Raw genomic sequence first — 15,532 nt, forward strand, 5'->3', positions numbered from 1 at the left:
GGCCGTGATAAAGTAGTTAATACTGTAGATTTTTAACCCGACAAGCAAGCACACTGCCTCAAGACCTCTGAGGAAGGGTTACTCCAACATGATTCTCACGAACAAGGCTCGAAAAGTCCACGCGGGGGGCTCCAGTTTTCCTACATTGGCAGCCACCCATTGGAATGCACTCCCCACCCACCTGAGAATTATCGAGTCCCACCAAGCATTCCGCGAAGCAATCAAACCAAGCTTTTTGTCTGAAAGTATACTGTTAATGATCACTATGTAAAAATGACCCCATTGTATTAATTATATGTATGTAACTCTGATCACACCGGTATTTCATGTAGTTTGTACCTGTAACCAAGAGACCTTTGGGTCGCCCGTCAACATATGAATCAACACTTCTTACAAAATTCTTGTAACAGCGCCTTGATGCCTCTGGGCTGCAAGTGCGCTATACAAATGCAAATAAATAAATAATGTACATCATGTGGAGGTAGCAAGGCAAAGCAGCTGATACCCCTGATGCCCCTGGCATTCCTCTTGCCCCCCCATCCCCAGCCACTGCCATTGCGACCCATGATTTATTGCCATTCACACTTAGACACCTATAAAGTGATAAATCACTCACTGAAAATGCACTGTTAACCTGAAAAAATAACGTAGTTGTTGACATGTTTAATGTATACAATCTCGTTTATCTTTTTAAAATTAGAACTACTTGTTCAGTGGAAGCTAGCACCACGCGAGATTCCTGCAGGCCTATGAGGTGAACTCCTTGGCATAAGAAAACTGAACATTTTCCATATTTTTTAAGATGCCATTGCTAGTGCTATTATGGAAAATGTTCAGTTTTCTTAGGCCAAGCTGTACGCCTCGTAGGCCTGTAGCAAACTTTATTTGTCTGTGCAATTTAAACGCATGTGTTTCTTATTTATTTATTTATTGATTAGATATACTTATAGCCAAAAGGCTTTGTATAACACAAAAACAATACAACATATACAAATCATCAATACAGAGGCTAAAATAACAATTCTAAAATATGGTATCCAATACATACATATAAAAATCATCATTTAATACATTTTAAAATTGCCACAAACTTTACATAAAAGATGACAAAATAATATATTAGGTTGATATCATTACCACACATAAAAGACATCCATAGTTCAGTTGTGTCCGTCATATCAATTGCATTATTAAAAGATTTAAAAGATTTAGTTCTAATCGCTGTCAGGCTTTCACAGTTCATTATTAAGTGGTAAAGTGACTCGTAAACATCATTACCACATAAGCGACATTTTCTCATTTCCTTTGGGATACCCAGTATATCACCTTTAGTTGCCAGTGCATTTGTCATATTAAATTTCATTAGAAGATATGTGCGAAAAGTGCTGGTGCTTGGATGTGCCACAATATATTTTGGAGGCGTGATTCTGGTTAGATACTCTTCAGGATAAGGACCACTGTTTGATTTTGAGGCAACATTGGTTATATTTTGCTCATTCCAGAGCTCAAACACTTTCTTTTTAATATCTCTTTTCTGAGCAGCAATCGTTGACATTCCTGGAGTACTCCCGGGCAACCACTTTCTATAAGTTTGTTGTATAATACCAAGAGTACCAACAAGCATATTACCTTCTAGACGAAGGTACGCTTGCATATACGGCACAATAATCGTGTCATTGGCTAGAGTGACCACCTTTTCATAAGACAATACGCATTGGCATGTATAGGCACACCAGATACCTTTAATTGCAAACTCCAAATACAGGTATTCAACGCTAAGATTATGTGGTAGCCGTAGTAGTTTCCTCAATAATTTAGCCTCAAATACTACCATGCGATTGACAAAGGAGTGACCCCATATCTCAACACCATATAAAATCATTGACCATATTTTGGCCAAATAGATGTTAATAACCAATGTAGCAGAGTAGCCACTATTACGACCAATAAAGGTACTCAAAGCATTTGTGGACACAATACACCGATTCTTAAGTGCTGACCATTGGGATTCCCAAGTGAGCTTCTCGCCAACAATAATACCAAGATATTTGTATGACATTACTTGTTCCAATTTTTTTGAGTCTAGATTCCACAAATATCTCTTAGGTCTTTGTTTTTTGGAAAAGACCATCATTTTACTTTTATCGATATTGATAGTTAGGCCATTGGCGGCAGAGTAAGACACCAAGGAATCAAGCATATGCTGGAGACCTGCTGGGGTATAGTCTAGTATCACCAGGTCATCCGCATAGGCAAGCCAACCAACAATCACACCATTTACTTTCACAGGATTAGCATTAGTTAGATTGAAAGCATTCATCATGTCTGACAGGTAAAGATTGAAGAGGATTGCCGCTATCATGCAACCTTGTTTCACCCCACAACAGGTTGCCATGTTTTTCGATAATCTGCCAGCAGCATTGACTCTGATTCTTACTGAGGTAACGGTATGAAGCAGCATCAACATCCTCAAAAGACCTTGTGGAATTCCCAAGAGTTACGTTTTTGCCAAAATTTGTTGCGTAAGATGGTATCAAAAGCGGCGGAGAAATCAATTTAGGCACAATATACGTCTAGATGCCGTTTGGCCCAAGTGTGCTCAATAGCAGATGTAAGTAGCAAAAGATTATGCGTAGTACTAGATTTATCGCGAAAACCTATTTGATTTAATGGTAATATGTTGGAGGCGGCGATCCATACAGTCAGTTCTTGTAGCAAAACTTTAGTAAAAAGTTTGGAAGATACATCAAGCATGGCTAGCATTCTAAAGTTAGCAGGATTGTCCCAAGATCCTTTTTTATGTACCATCAGAATATGGCTTGTTTGAATAACAATAGCAATGCTGCACCCCATAGAGCAGGTTTTTTTTTAATTACTAAATTACAAACACCATCAGGTCCAGCTGCTCGAGAATTTTTCAGTTTGTCAATAATCTTAATAATATCGGATACAGATATATTACAGTCCCATAAGGCTTCCGGGAGGTTGTTATTAGATAGTTCAGTTTTACCAAGTGTTTCTGCGATGTATAAGGCCCATGTATCCTCAGAAATACAGTTTATTGACAAATCACGTTTTTTATGTTTTCTAAGGAGATGCCAAATGCCTTGGTTGTTATTAGACATAGCCATTGTTGCGATTTGTTTCCATAATTGTACTTCATTTTCCCTTTTGTGTAGCTTAACCCACTTTTTGTAAACCATTTTGAGTGTTTTAATGTGACATGCAACATCCTGGACAGATAGTGTTGGATCGGTTTTCTTCACTACCATTCTTATTGCATTACGAAGATGCTTCTTTGCTTCTCTAATTACATTATCATTGCCCATCCTACGAGGTAGCATAATATTAGTCCGTTCACCAGCAGTGTTTCTTATGTGTTTGCAGTTTGTTTCAGTGTCCCCTTTTTGCGTCTTACGAGTGGCAGTTTTATTTTTTTGTACTTAAAAAGCCCTCTTGTCTACATTATATAAAAGTAGAATAAGTCATTTGAACCAAGTCACACATGCCACAGCGCCACCCAGTAACCATCCCTGGAAGTTCACCTCCATTTCAGAGACATATGAGGAAGGCATTGTGGGTAAACACATTAGCCCAAATGCAAGCCTTTCATCCAGAAAAGTGTCTTTGTCTTGAAGGACATTAGTTTATAAATAGCTTAATAAACCCAAGACAGACATTTCTTACGGCTGCAGACAACACTATTACCTGAGTGGCGCTGTGGCTTGCATGACTTGGTTCACGTGACTTATTCTACTTTCACATTTCCGGTGAAAGGGTTTTTTCAAGCCTTTTTAAACCCACCATAACTTTGCTGGTGTCTGCTATACAGTATGTAGAAAGGTATGAGGGTCGCACTGGGACTTGAGGCGTGTTGCTTGTAAACGTGTTTATTTTGCAGCCTTTAATAGGTTTCATTTCCAAAAGCCAACTCAGTATCACATCCTTACTATGTTGATAAATTGTGTACTATTATTTGGATAGCATTTATGTCTGTTAATTGTAGTGCTAAAACATGAAATGATTAAGTTAGCAAGCATTGGACAGAAAGAGAATATATCATGCTTCTTTTACCCAGCACGTTTTGATCACAATTCTTTTTTTTTCAGTTTCATTTAGAATGTAGCTTGGTGTTTTGCAAATGTCCTTTATTAAACACAAGCAACTGATTCTGCGCATGAAAGGAAACAATCCATAACTATTAATATGTTAATGTAAAGCTAGGACAGTAGAAGATGTTGTGTTCTTAGTAAATTAGAGATTCTGAAACAAGAACAGATGTTCTCAAATGACTGCTTTCTACTTAACCAAATTGTGTGATCCTGGGTAAAAGCACTTTCCCGTTCTAGCATCCTTTTTTGCTTAACTGCTCAAACTGAGATCATGTAAAAAAGGATTCCGTTCAGTTTTCCAACCAAAACGTGTAATCATCATTTACTCTTAAATGTGCCTTTGTCACATTCAATCTCTACCCCTGTTCCCCGGCCCACCTCCAGACCGTATCCATTCTGGACTTCTTTGACATTCTTGACTCCAGGGCCATTTGTCTTAACTCTTCCAGTGCTGGGGCGCATGGAGGGACCAGTGATATAGGGCTGTACCTGGGTGAATGTGCCTACAATTGACATGTGATGGGAACGCCCGGACATGTGGGATCGGGCAGTACTTGGACGATCGAGGCCGCAGTTGGCTTGTGCTTACACCATTGGGGCTTCTGAGGCTTCAACTTGCATATGATTACTAAAGACAAGGTATGAGGATTTGCCTGACATAAAGCGACACTATGTGGTTACATGAGCCAGTAATGATCATACACTGAAGTATTGCCATATTATGAATATGCCTGGTACAAGAAGTTTGAACTGGTCTGAGATGGCAGTAACTGGCCATATGGGGCTGTACTGGCATAAGAAAGAACTGCTACTGGCAGTTCGGCTGGGTGTGCCCTGACTTACGGCCCTTGTCTGTCATGAGAAACACCTCGATGGAGGCATCTTCCTTCACAACCAGCAGCAAAGTGTCCCCCGGTGAGAGATTATACTCGGACAGCCGCGCTTTATCCTGCAGCTCCACATACCCATTTCTTTGTGCCCCCAGTTTCTGCTGGTGGGCGGGCACCCCAGTCTTTCTGGCCACCTCTGCTTTTAGAGTAGAGACGGCCATGGAAGGATTGGCATTGTTTAACACCCATAACATATTGAGGCAGCAGCATAGTTAATATATGATTGGAAATTTAAATAGCTGTCAATAGTAGTTGCTGTTATATTACTCTTACAATTATGGGTATTTATTATTACAATGTGTGATATCACTGGGTCTAATATATAACTTCCTGTGAATCATGTCATTAGGGTCAAAGGCCATGTGATGACACTTCCTGAAACGTCATCGTGCATGTGATGTCACTTCTGCTGCCACAGGCACTTCGGTGAATTAAAGACCCTGCCCATAAGCGCCTGTGCTGATTTGAAAGATGATCCAGATGCAATTCAATTTAAAAAGGCAATAAAGGTGTCAGTTTTCCTCCACCTTATGATTATCTTACGTCTGCTGGGGTAGGAGAGGTGTGTATGGGGTATGATAGGTGTTGACAGCCTGGACGACGGGGACCAGGGTGGGAGAAGCGCTGGTAGCGTGGACAATTCAGAGCAAGTCTGCAGGAGCCTTGGGGGTTCACATTAACGGAGGAAGAGAGAGGGCAGCGGCAATATTGAGTGATTTAATGTACGTCCCCAGAGTGGCAGAATAATGAAGTATCTGCAGAGCGCACATGCACCCATACCTTGAGGAGGTAGCGAGGGTACGTGGCCTTGTTCTGTTAAATACAGCTGCATTCCCAATACCTGATTAGCCAGCCACTGCTGCCCTAGCGCCGATGTATATTAAACCTTTCCAGATAAATGCGAGCTACTTGGAACCTAGCGCAAACAATTTTGAGGGGAACGTGTCAAAAGAGTTTGTCTCTCCTTCACTCGCTGTGAGGCAAATAGCTGCACAAGCACTGAGTCTTATGAAATGTGGCTCTCGTAAAAATGGGCGCCATTGACTAGACACTCCTTCTCATCACAGACATTTACTCTTGTCACGCATAGGTGGTCATGGGGGACCTAGTCTGCTTTTTGTGTTTAATAAGATGAGTAAGTAGAGCTGGTAATGAGAAAAGGAAACCGATGGGTGGAGAGAAACAAGAATAGATTTATTTCGCCCTTTTGAGTAACATATAACATTCATGAAACTTATAAATAGAGATGGACAGATTAGATGATGTATACAGAATCAATCAGTTTTCTACACAGAGCATCTTTAAGCCAAAGCGTTCCTCCTCACATTCCATTAAAGTCAATAAAGGAAATCACAGGTTTCCCCCAACCTTTTTCTTTTCAATCTTATTTGTTCCCAGTTTTTTCACTGCATTGACTGCCAACACAATTCTCTAGAAGCTTTGCTTGTGACCGACCTTATTCAATGTATTGGTTATTTCTTTTCCATCTTCATGTGTCTTGTTTTGCCTTATTTCTTTAGAGCAATTTAATATGTAACACATTTCTTTTTCAAACATAGTTTTACTTACACAAGCCATACTGGTGTTTCTTAATTTCTAGAACATCAGGGCTAAACCAACCATTGCAAGTGCACATGAATCCTAACCTGAAAACTAATTTCTGAGTGTACAAAGTTCCTACATCACCTCGTGATGTGAATACCACTAAACACCCATTGAAAACACTTGATTTTCAACCAGGTCAGGAAATCACAGCTCATCCTATGCTGTATTTCTCATTCAATACTCTTCCAGGAACTTTCATCTCCCTGTTCTAACGCTCTATTCGCTAACAGTTGTGAACTCCCTTGTTGCGTCTCAGAGGCTCAACACCTTCTCCCTTATCAAAGGAAAAACCTAACTGCCCCCCAGCCCTATGTCTTTTGGGACCATATTAATACTGGGGAAGGTAAAAACGATAGGTCATACAATTGAAACCATGGAGCCAGAACAGGCCTCTGAAGTGGTCGAAGTGCTGGCAGTACATTTTGCAGAGATGTGGACTTGCATGTCTGGCCGCGCTGCCAAATGCTAGAGTCCACAGGGCACAAATGAATTCCCGCAGAGGAGACCACAACAGGAATAAGATAAGGTGTTGAGTCCCAAGGTGGCCAACCTTGTGTCAATGGGGACATGTGGAGGACCCAGTCCTTCATTCAGCGGCTCCACGTGCCAGACCTTCTCTCCGTCAGCCTCCACGCAGACGCAGGTTCATGTAGATGGTCCACCCAGGGGCAATGTTGTACTCTCCAAGCTTCTGGCGATCTTCCAGCTGCTTTGAGTCGTAGCTGAGCCAGAACTGAGATACCTGGACTTTTTCCTTCTCATAAATCCTCCCCTTGAACTCACTCACAAGCTCCGATGGTTTGATGGTGTACGGGGACTTACGGCCCTTGTCTGTCATGAGAAACACCTCGAAGGAGGCATCTTCCTTCACAACCAGCAGCAAAGTGTCCCCCGGTGAGAGATTATACTCGGACAGCCGCGCTGTATCCTGCAGCTCCACATACCCATTTTTCTGTGACCCCAGTTTCTGCTGGTGGGCGGGCACCCCAGTCTTTCTGGCCACCTCTGCTTTTAGAGTAGAGACGGCCATGGAGGGATTGGCATCCAGGGTGTAGACAGCCCCTGTCAGGAACTTCACATTCAACTGCATCACCTGGGGAAGTAAAGAGGGAAAGGGTGTCAACAAGGCACACAAACTACCGGTCATCTGTTACAAGAATTACTCACACCTTCTATCCTCAGGAGCCCAAAGACTTATGTTGAGATCTACCTCCAAGAGGGCTGCAACAGTGGCATGTGTGTGCCCTGCAGGCAAGCAGAACATCTGCACACACAGCCTTATCCACACCTGCCTATGGAGTGTCTTAGGAGATGCCTCTCCATCCCTAACCAGCAACCACACCCCTCCCCACTCCTCCGGTAGTTTATATAGGACAGGGGCCAGTCATTTTTGGCTCTCTAGATATTTTGGACTACAATTCTCATCATCCCTAACCAGCATAGCTAATTGCCAAATATGGTGGGAACTGTAGTCCGAAACATCTGGACAGCCAAAGGTTGCAGACCCTTGCTTTAGGAGATCATCTACATCTACTCACCTAACTATACAGTTGTTATAATGAGTCAATTGACTCCTAATCTGGGCATGCTTCCTTCATATCAGTCGATCCACATCGATCCACAGAGCAAGCACCCTAATCCCTGTGGCCTGCCACCTTTTTAGGCATCCCTTGGCCTTACATATCTGCTTACCAGCATTTTGTGTTTGTTTATTTATATATTGGGCCTCATTACAACCCAGGCGTTAAGGGTTTAACGGCGCCGTCGGCGCCGTTAACCCTTAATGCCTGATTACCATTTTAACGCCTGCTTTTAGCAGGCGTTAAAATGCAAGGCGCTAACCCGTCTTGGTGCTAATTACGGCACCGTAATTTACGGTTTATGGTAAAGTAGGGAACTTACCGCCTGGGTTGTAATGAGGCCCATTGTTTTCAAGCATGTTGATGGTTAGGACCACCCTTTCCCTGTCTTTCTTCACTTGTCAATGAGCCAACTCACTCCCTGCGCTCAGCCGTTAAAGTTCTTCCTGTTTCCCCTCCCCCACCCTGTTCTCCATCTCTCCACTGCTCATTCTCCTTATTTGCTTCCTTTTGAGAGACCCTCTATCTAAAGAACTCTGCTCCCTTCCTAGAGGGCACTTATTTCCTTCTCATCTAAGGACACACTCCCTTCCATTGCCCAATTATTGCCTCTTCCCTACGTCAACCTGAAATGTATTCCTTTCTGCGTACTGCTGTTTCCTGATTCTATATTACCACGTTTACATTAAGTACTTTGGCGCATAGTGCTGCATTACCACGATGAATAAATACTTTCATTCAACAATCAGGAAATGGCCTCAAATGTAAGGGCTCTTTAAACAACACATAAAGACTTAGAAGCTAATTCACAAACCTTTCCGCGGGCATATGTGTGACATTCAGAAAACGAAGTAGCATACACTGCTTAAATTACACCTGATTTCCTGAAGGCGAAGCCCCAGTGCATAAGTGTAACTAACACATGGAAATCATTGCCTTTCTGAATCACCCCTTAAAGTGTAATCTCTGTGCAAGAGGGAGCCATTGACGAGTCTTAGTGGGAGACATGGGATCCCTTCTTCCTACACTCCCTGGAGATGGGTCACCACATTTTGGACTTGTTGGGCGCTTTTAAGAGTACAGAGTGATGACCCCGGTATAGGCGAGGATATGCATCCTCCCGCTCTGCAGTTGTTTTGGACTATGACTTCAATGATCCCTCATCGTTGCCAGTGCTAGCTAGGGCTGACGGGAGTCGTAGTCTCAAACATCTACAAAGCTAAAGGTTGCAGATCCCCGGTATTCGTTATCAACTTGATCTACCCTAAAATAAAAAATTGCTTCGACCGCACCTACCTGGCATGAGAGGCAGGGATCGGGAAAATACTCTGTAGGGTTCAGCAGTGATAAAAACTTGAATTTACTTTTGAATATGATTAATTTGGCTGGACTAAAAGAGGGAGAATCATCAAATATAAAACCAAGGTCTCAAATAGAAGTGGCGTGGGGCGTACACTCATTGTCAAAGGATGGGCTGGATCCATGTTAGGTTTTGAGGATACCCCTCATTCATATTCATGAGAAAAATTTGCATACAATGACCCTAAATGTATGCACATTTTATCCTAATGAACATTAATGAGGGATATCCTGAAAACCCACCAGGATTCCACAAGAGGAGAAAATGCCATTTATATCGTCTGTCAAACCCGGCCACTCAGCAGTAAAGTTATCGAGGCAGGGCTCGTGCCCACCGCCTTCCTCAATGGTAACCCGGACGGTGAGTGGAGCAGAGTAATGCTATGGCCTCACTGTCACTAACATAACTCATTATGAAAGAAGCTGCCTCAGATTGGCAGACCTGCTTCTTCTCTTCATTTTGTGTTTTTCCGTGAGTATCCTTTCCTTTAAAGGCCAAAGGCTAGCCTTCAAGGGTAAGTGGACAAGGCTTGGGAGGCAGTGGTATATTTAAGGTATAGGCCCTATGGGCAAGATTGACTGAGGGCACTGGGTAGGCGGGGCTTAGGATGGGAGGAGTTAATGGATGTCACAAGGGGGACATTGAACTTTAGGGACAAATGTTCCATGTATTTTAAGTTCCCTCTGTACACCTATATTGTCTAATCACCCAACAAGTATAGCTTATGAAACCCTTGTAGAATTCTAAGGATAAAAAGTGCCAGAGTAATGGTCACTGCCATTTACCTGTTAACCTCACTAATCACATCCCATTGCAAATGGTTTTCTGCTCATACTATTAAGGTAAGACCTCAGTGGGAGGCCCTGTGCAGCCCAGGCTCTTTGCCTTTAATGTGAGAGAGTCAAACATTGGTAGCCATTGGACTGGGGTGTAGGGTCAGGTGTGAAGGGCTGGAGGAGAAGTGTTAAGAGTGAAGAGTTGAGGTTTAGGGATGAAGTGTTAGGAGTCAAATGTTGTGGGTGAAAGAATATAGTAGGGGGTTAAGGGCGAAAGCTTAGGGGCAATATATTGGGGTGAAGGATTAGAGGTTAAGGGTCTGGGTGAAGGGTTACAGGTTGGGATGAAGGGTCAGGGGTCAGAAGCCAGGGGCAATGTTGAGGGGGGAGGGTTCTGGTGACTTGGCTAGGAGCCAAGTGGTTAGGGGTGAAGGGATAAGAATGAGGGGTTATTATGGAAAAATAATTGGTAGTGAAGGTTTTGGGGTGAACTGTTAGGGTTTGAAAGCTATTAGTGAATGTCTAGGGGTAAAAGGCAAGGTGTGAAGGGAAAGGTGTATAGGGTAACAGGTGATTGGTTAGGAGTGAACGGAGAAGGGTTAGAGATAAGAGGTAGGGGTAACGGGTGAAGGATGTGGAGCCGTCAATATGGGGTAAATGGCGAAGGGTTAGGGGCAAGAGACTAGGAGTGAGGGTTTAAAGATGGCAGGTTGTAAGGCTGGAGAAAATGTTAGCATTGAAGGGTTAGAGATAAAGGGTTGGGATAGAAAACTTGGGTTGGCCTGCTGGTGAACATTTAGGGGTGAAGTTCTTGGTGAGCGGGAAGGTGGTTAGTGGTGATGGTAGCATTGAAGTGCTAGAAGAAAGGGATGAAAAGATGGAGTAAAAAGTGAAAGGTAGCAGTAAAAAGATAAGCAGACCATTCACTTGTAACGATTGTGCTCTCACAACAAATACGTTTCTAAATGTTTAATTTTGAAATGTGCTGTGAACATTTTGAAATGCAGCTAAACGGGCACAAAATATAGCATTTTACCCATCTTGCCCTTATAATGAGTCACCATCAGACGAGAGATAATGGAGACGCCTAAGCATGCGCTGACTGAATGCAATGGACTGGGGACCACTTACATGGGCCATCTTGGACCCTTTGTTCATAATATGGACTCCATCAAGAGCCAGTCTTCTGATATTATTGCCTCCAATCTGAAAGGACTGCTGTGCACCTTGCACTCTATAGAATATGGCTGATTGTGCCCAAAAGCTGTAATAGTTAAAGAAACAATTAATTGAGTTTAGTGAATTCTGAATGTTTTGTATTAATTGTTTATTTTATTATATTGTCATTGCATTGTAACTGTATGGTATTTTGTATGTTTTAACTTATTTATTGTCATCTGACTTTTAATATGTGTAAAGTTATTTGAACTATGTCACATTCAATAAATAAATAAATAAATAGTCTAATAAACGAGTCCGTGCCAGTTGCTGACCTGCAGCGTCCACAGCACCAGTGGCCGGAACCTCACTAATCCGAAGGAACTCCCTTTCTGATTCCCAGTAATGACTTTAGAAATGGAATTCTCTACAGTATAAAATATTTAAGAGAAGCAAACATTCTGGGAAAAGTACATATTAGAGGCAAGCAGTTGTGGCTGAAGGGTTGTGAGTGAAGGGTGAGGTGAAAGGAGTTAAGGGTGAAAGATACCGAAACTACTAAACAGGACAGATCTCGAGGGAGAAAGCCCCACGTTAAATCCACTTGGGAAAAAGAGTTGAGTAATGCAAACTGCAGCACCTCAAGGAACATGCACTAGAGAGGAAAGGCACGGAGGGGAAAGGCGTTATGAGGAAATACACTCCCTTAATTAACAAAGATTCCTAGCAGAGCTGTGTGCGATGTGACAGGTGGCACAGTCTTGGCCCATCATTGTGACTGGACCCTGTCTCCCACCGACCAAACTTGGCAGAAAGTTACCCCAGTCTAGGAGTGGTGGTCAGCTCCATAGCAACTCTCTGAAGCAGGGGCGCGGGCAGCTTTCAGTGATGTGGGCTATGGGGCGTGGAGGGGGAGTGCCAGTTCTGGTGCCAGGGCCTGGCACTGTGCGTCCCAACCTTAACTGCTGGGCAAGGGGGCGAGTGCGGTTTCTTTTCTTTGGCCTTCTGGCAGTGCAGCATCTCCTCTATAACTTCCCAGGATGCCCTGGAAGCACTCACGGGAGAGTCTATGCGGGCACCGCGCCAGAAGGAAACGGGTGGTACCCAGGTATCAGGGAGCGCCCGGCGCATTACACTACATGTATGTGAGAGCAGGCGAGTCGCTTCCACGAAGCACCCAACACATGACAGACATGCGTGTACTTGCCAACATGACCCATTGTACTCTGTAGGTGATTATCCAGGTTTTCCTATTTGCATTCTGGGAATTGTAGTTACACTTTTTCCATTATAAAACTCGGACAAGTCCCAGAATGCAAAGAAAAAACCTGGACTGGATAAGCACCTTCAGATTGGAACGGGTCTATGCATGCGTTGGAACTGTTTCATTCTTGCCAAATCGGGGTGAGGTTGGGGTGATGGGGACGGCAGGACAGGAATATTTTCGTTGCAGATGTAAAATACTTCGTTCATCTTTGCTTGGGTGCTTTTTCACTATCTCTCTGTCCTCAGCATTGGACAAATTACACTCCCACCGCAACACACAGCTGATATGAACAGTGTTACAACCAGAGGCGTTGCCAGGGGGGGCTGAGGGGGCTGTAGCACCAGGTCTTTTGGTTGTAGCCCTGGATAGAAGCTCAGGGGTTACAACCAAAAAGGCTAGCTAGCCCCCAGTACCGACAGTCCCCACATTAGCATAGTGTCTGATCTTTTCCAGACCTAGCAACACCCCTGGTTGCAACCACTCAGAAATCACAGTCAATGCCCCCCTAATTTGCCAAGTGTAGGTTGCTTACAGGGATCCCGTGGCGTTAAATGAAGCACACCTTGACAACAAAACCTACTTGACACGATCGATTGCCTTCGCCGATGTATATTCGGGGAAAGTGCAAACTGCAAGCTAGACAGCTCAGTGGGTTAAGCACCTGCCACTGACATACGTTTGGTCTCAGGTAAAAAACGCGGCAACACGTTTAATCCTTCCGAGGGCTATAAAATGTGTGTGTTGGGATATTGCTTCAGCGTCAAGCAGATTTACAGTTATTTAATATGCACCCATGCATTCTGTCTCTTACACATTGGTTGATGTATGTGTTTATCTTTTATGATGTCATGAGTTCTTTTGGAGTGTTGTTTTCTGAGGGAATTCTATGGAGTCAGTTGGTGCCTGCTGCCTAGGGCAGTGCCTGCTGTCACCATGTCTCTGACTGAATAAACCTTGTTAACGTCATTGCCTGCCTGGACATCAATTCTTAACAGTGTGCTTTTTTCGATTGTGTTGTAGTAATGTGGGCATATAAACGGGCTCTGTGTGAAGCCATTTGGGGAATGCGCTTCATAAAGAACCCGTGGCATTATACGCTCTAAGCAGCTCTCCCTGAGTTCAAACTACTAAAACTGGGGTTGCTTGCAAAACGCACAACCGCTTTACCTGTCGCCAGTGAAGATGGTTGGTTAAGGAACTTACTGTTTCACGGGCTCTTGGTTCTTTTACAGAAAGCGAATCCGCCGTCTCTCACTCCTCCCGCCTGCCTCTGGCCGCAGTCTCTCCCTGCTGTTTTGGTTCTTGATCAGCACTCTGCATGCAGTCTCCGAGGCCTTCCCTGCTCTCTGCGGTCTCCCGGCCCGGCGGTCTGTAGGAGCGCTCTGCGGTGTCCCGTTTATATGGCAGGAGGAGGCACAGGGCCCTGTGACGTCGCATTGTTTCTGATGATGCTCGAGTAAAGAAACGGAAACTGATCTCCGCAGGGAAAGGGAGTTTCGCTTTCCTTCTCCCCCCCTCGCTCTCCCGACTCTCCTTCTCCTCTGTCTTCCTTGTGTGGGCACTGCTCTGACTCCGTAGCACTCAGTGCTGCCGTAAATGTGTGGCAACCATTCGTTACTGCCACTTTTGGGTAATGGAATTACCACCAGTGTTACAGCTCAGTCTATTTCTGTCTTTGGTTGTAAAGGGGAGGGTGTAACTCCAGCATCCCCCACGTCACATACCAAAATCATCAATTCTACTGCCTGGAATTACCACTCGGGGTAAATATGCAAAATCCCCATGAAGTCCTATGGAACCAGAAAATAAGAATTAACAACACTTTACCACCAGCGTGATTGGTCAAAGGGCTGGTGACTCCCATTAAAGATGCCACTTGGAGGGGCTTCCCAGTCTCTCTCACCCCAGTGCCTGCAATTAGAAAAAGGGCACCTACCCCTTATAATTCACGAGGTAGTGAGAGATTAGTTTTGGCGAAGGGGCGTCCATTTTTGGCTCAAGGCAGGGTCATTTGGGCATGGAATATTAAATGTATGATAATTTACAGTTGTGGCATTAAGGCAGATTACGGATGGGAAACAGAAAATGAAAGTGGTGGAATAAATTTAGGTACAGTTTGGCGATTGTCAAAAGGAGGGCAACGTAAGGGTAAATGGTCCCAGTGTGGGCAGACATACCTGAAAAGGAACAGAGGAAAGGGAAGAAATAATGCCCAAGGGAAGGACAGAAAGAGCCAAGTGCAGGGAAAACAGAAGAAGGCTGGGGGAGACCTGCAGGGAAACAGGAGGAGGCAGTGTGACAAATCAACTTCTGGGGCTCCAGCAGTCCAGGGATGAATATTGGTTTCTAAACCATCAATCAGCCCCACACCTCTAGTACACCAGAAGTGATCTGAACAGATTGGAAACGCAACCACATTATAAACCTCCTTGTCCAAATTTGGTAACGTGGACGGAATGGCAGGCATATCTCTGTTAGTTCGAGGATTGTTGTTTAGTTGCAAGACAGTGAAATTACAATTATTACCCATCGATAAAAGGGACTGTCTAGTCAAGGTTGTATACAAATATTTACTTTATTATTATCACAACAGACAGTCCTAGCACACTACAAAATACAACCCACCCAGTAAAGAAATGCAGAGGACAGACAGTTTCAAGAAGGAAAGGGGATGCGCTCTGGATACTGATAGGAGGGTAGTCGGTAAAGTAATTAATCGCAATAGTTCAAGGATACTTGGCTTCAGCAAAAAGGGAGCAATGGTTCGTAAAATGTCACTAGAGG

General features: G+C 43.7%; 1 protein-coding gene across 1 annotated transcript; it reads right to left on the reverse strand.

Moving 5' to 3' along the window:
• Positions 1-911: 911 nt before the first annotated feature.
• On the reverse strand, positions 912-14,150 carry LOC138492280 (uncharacterized). The gene is made up of 2 exons (XM_069619331.1): positions 13,952-14,150; positions 912-7,700 (listed from the first exon to the last, which is right to left on the reverse strand). Exon 2 carries the CDS (start codon positions 2,465-2,467, stop codon positions 1,061-1,063), a length of 1,407 nt encoding a protein of 468 aa, XP_069475432.1. The 5' UTR covers positions 2,468-7,700; positions 13,952-14,150; the 3' UTR covers positions 912-1,060.
• Positions 14,151-15,532: the final 1,382 nt, after the last annotated feature.

Source organism: Ambystoma mexicanum, chromosome 10 (assembly GCF_040938575.1).
Source record: "Ambystoma mexicanum isolate Mex_15411 chromosome 10, UKY_AmexF1_1, whole genome shotgun sequence".
Classification (NCBI taxonomy): Eukaryota; Metazoa; Chordata; class Amphibia; order Caudata; family Ambystomatidae; genus Ambystoma; species Ambystoma mexicanum.

Coding starts and splice junctions, on each gene's coding strand:
- LOC138492280 (XM_069619331.1), bottom strand. CDS start 2,467: ATGTTGATGCTGCTTCATACCGTTACCTCAGTAAGAATCAGAGTCAAT.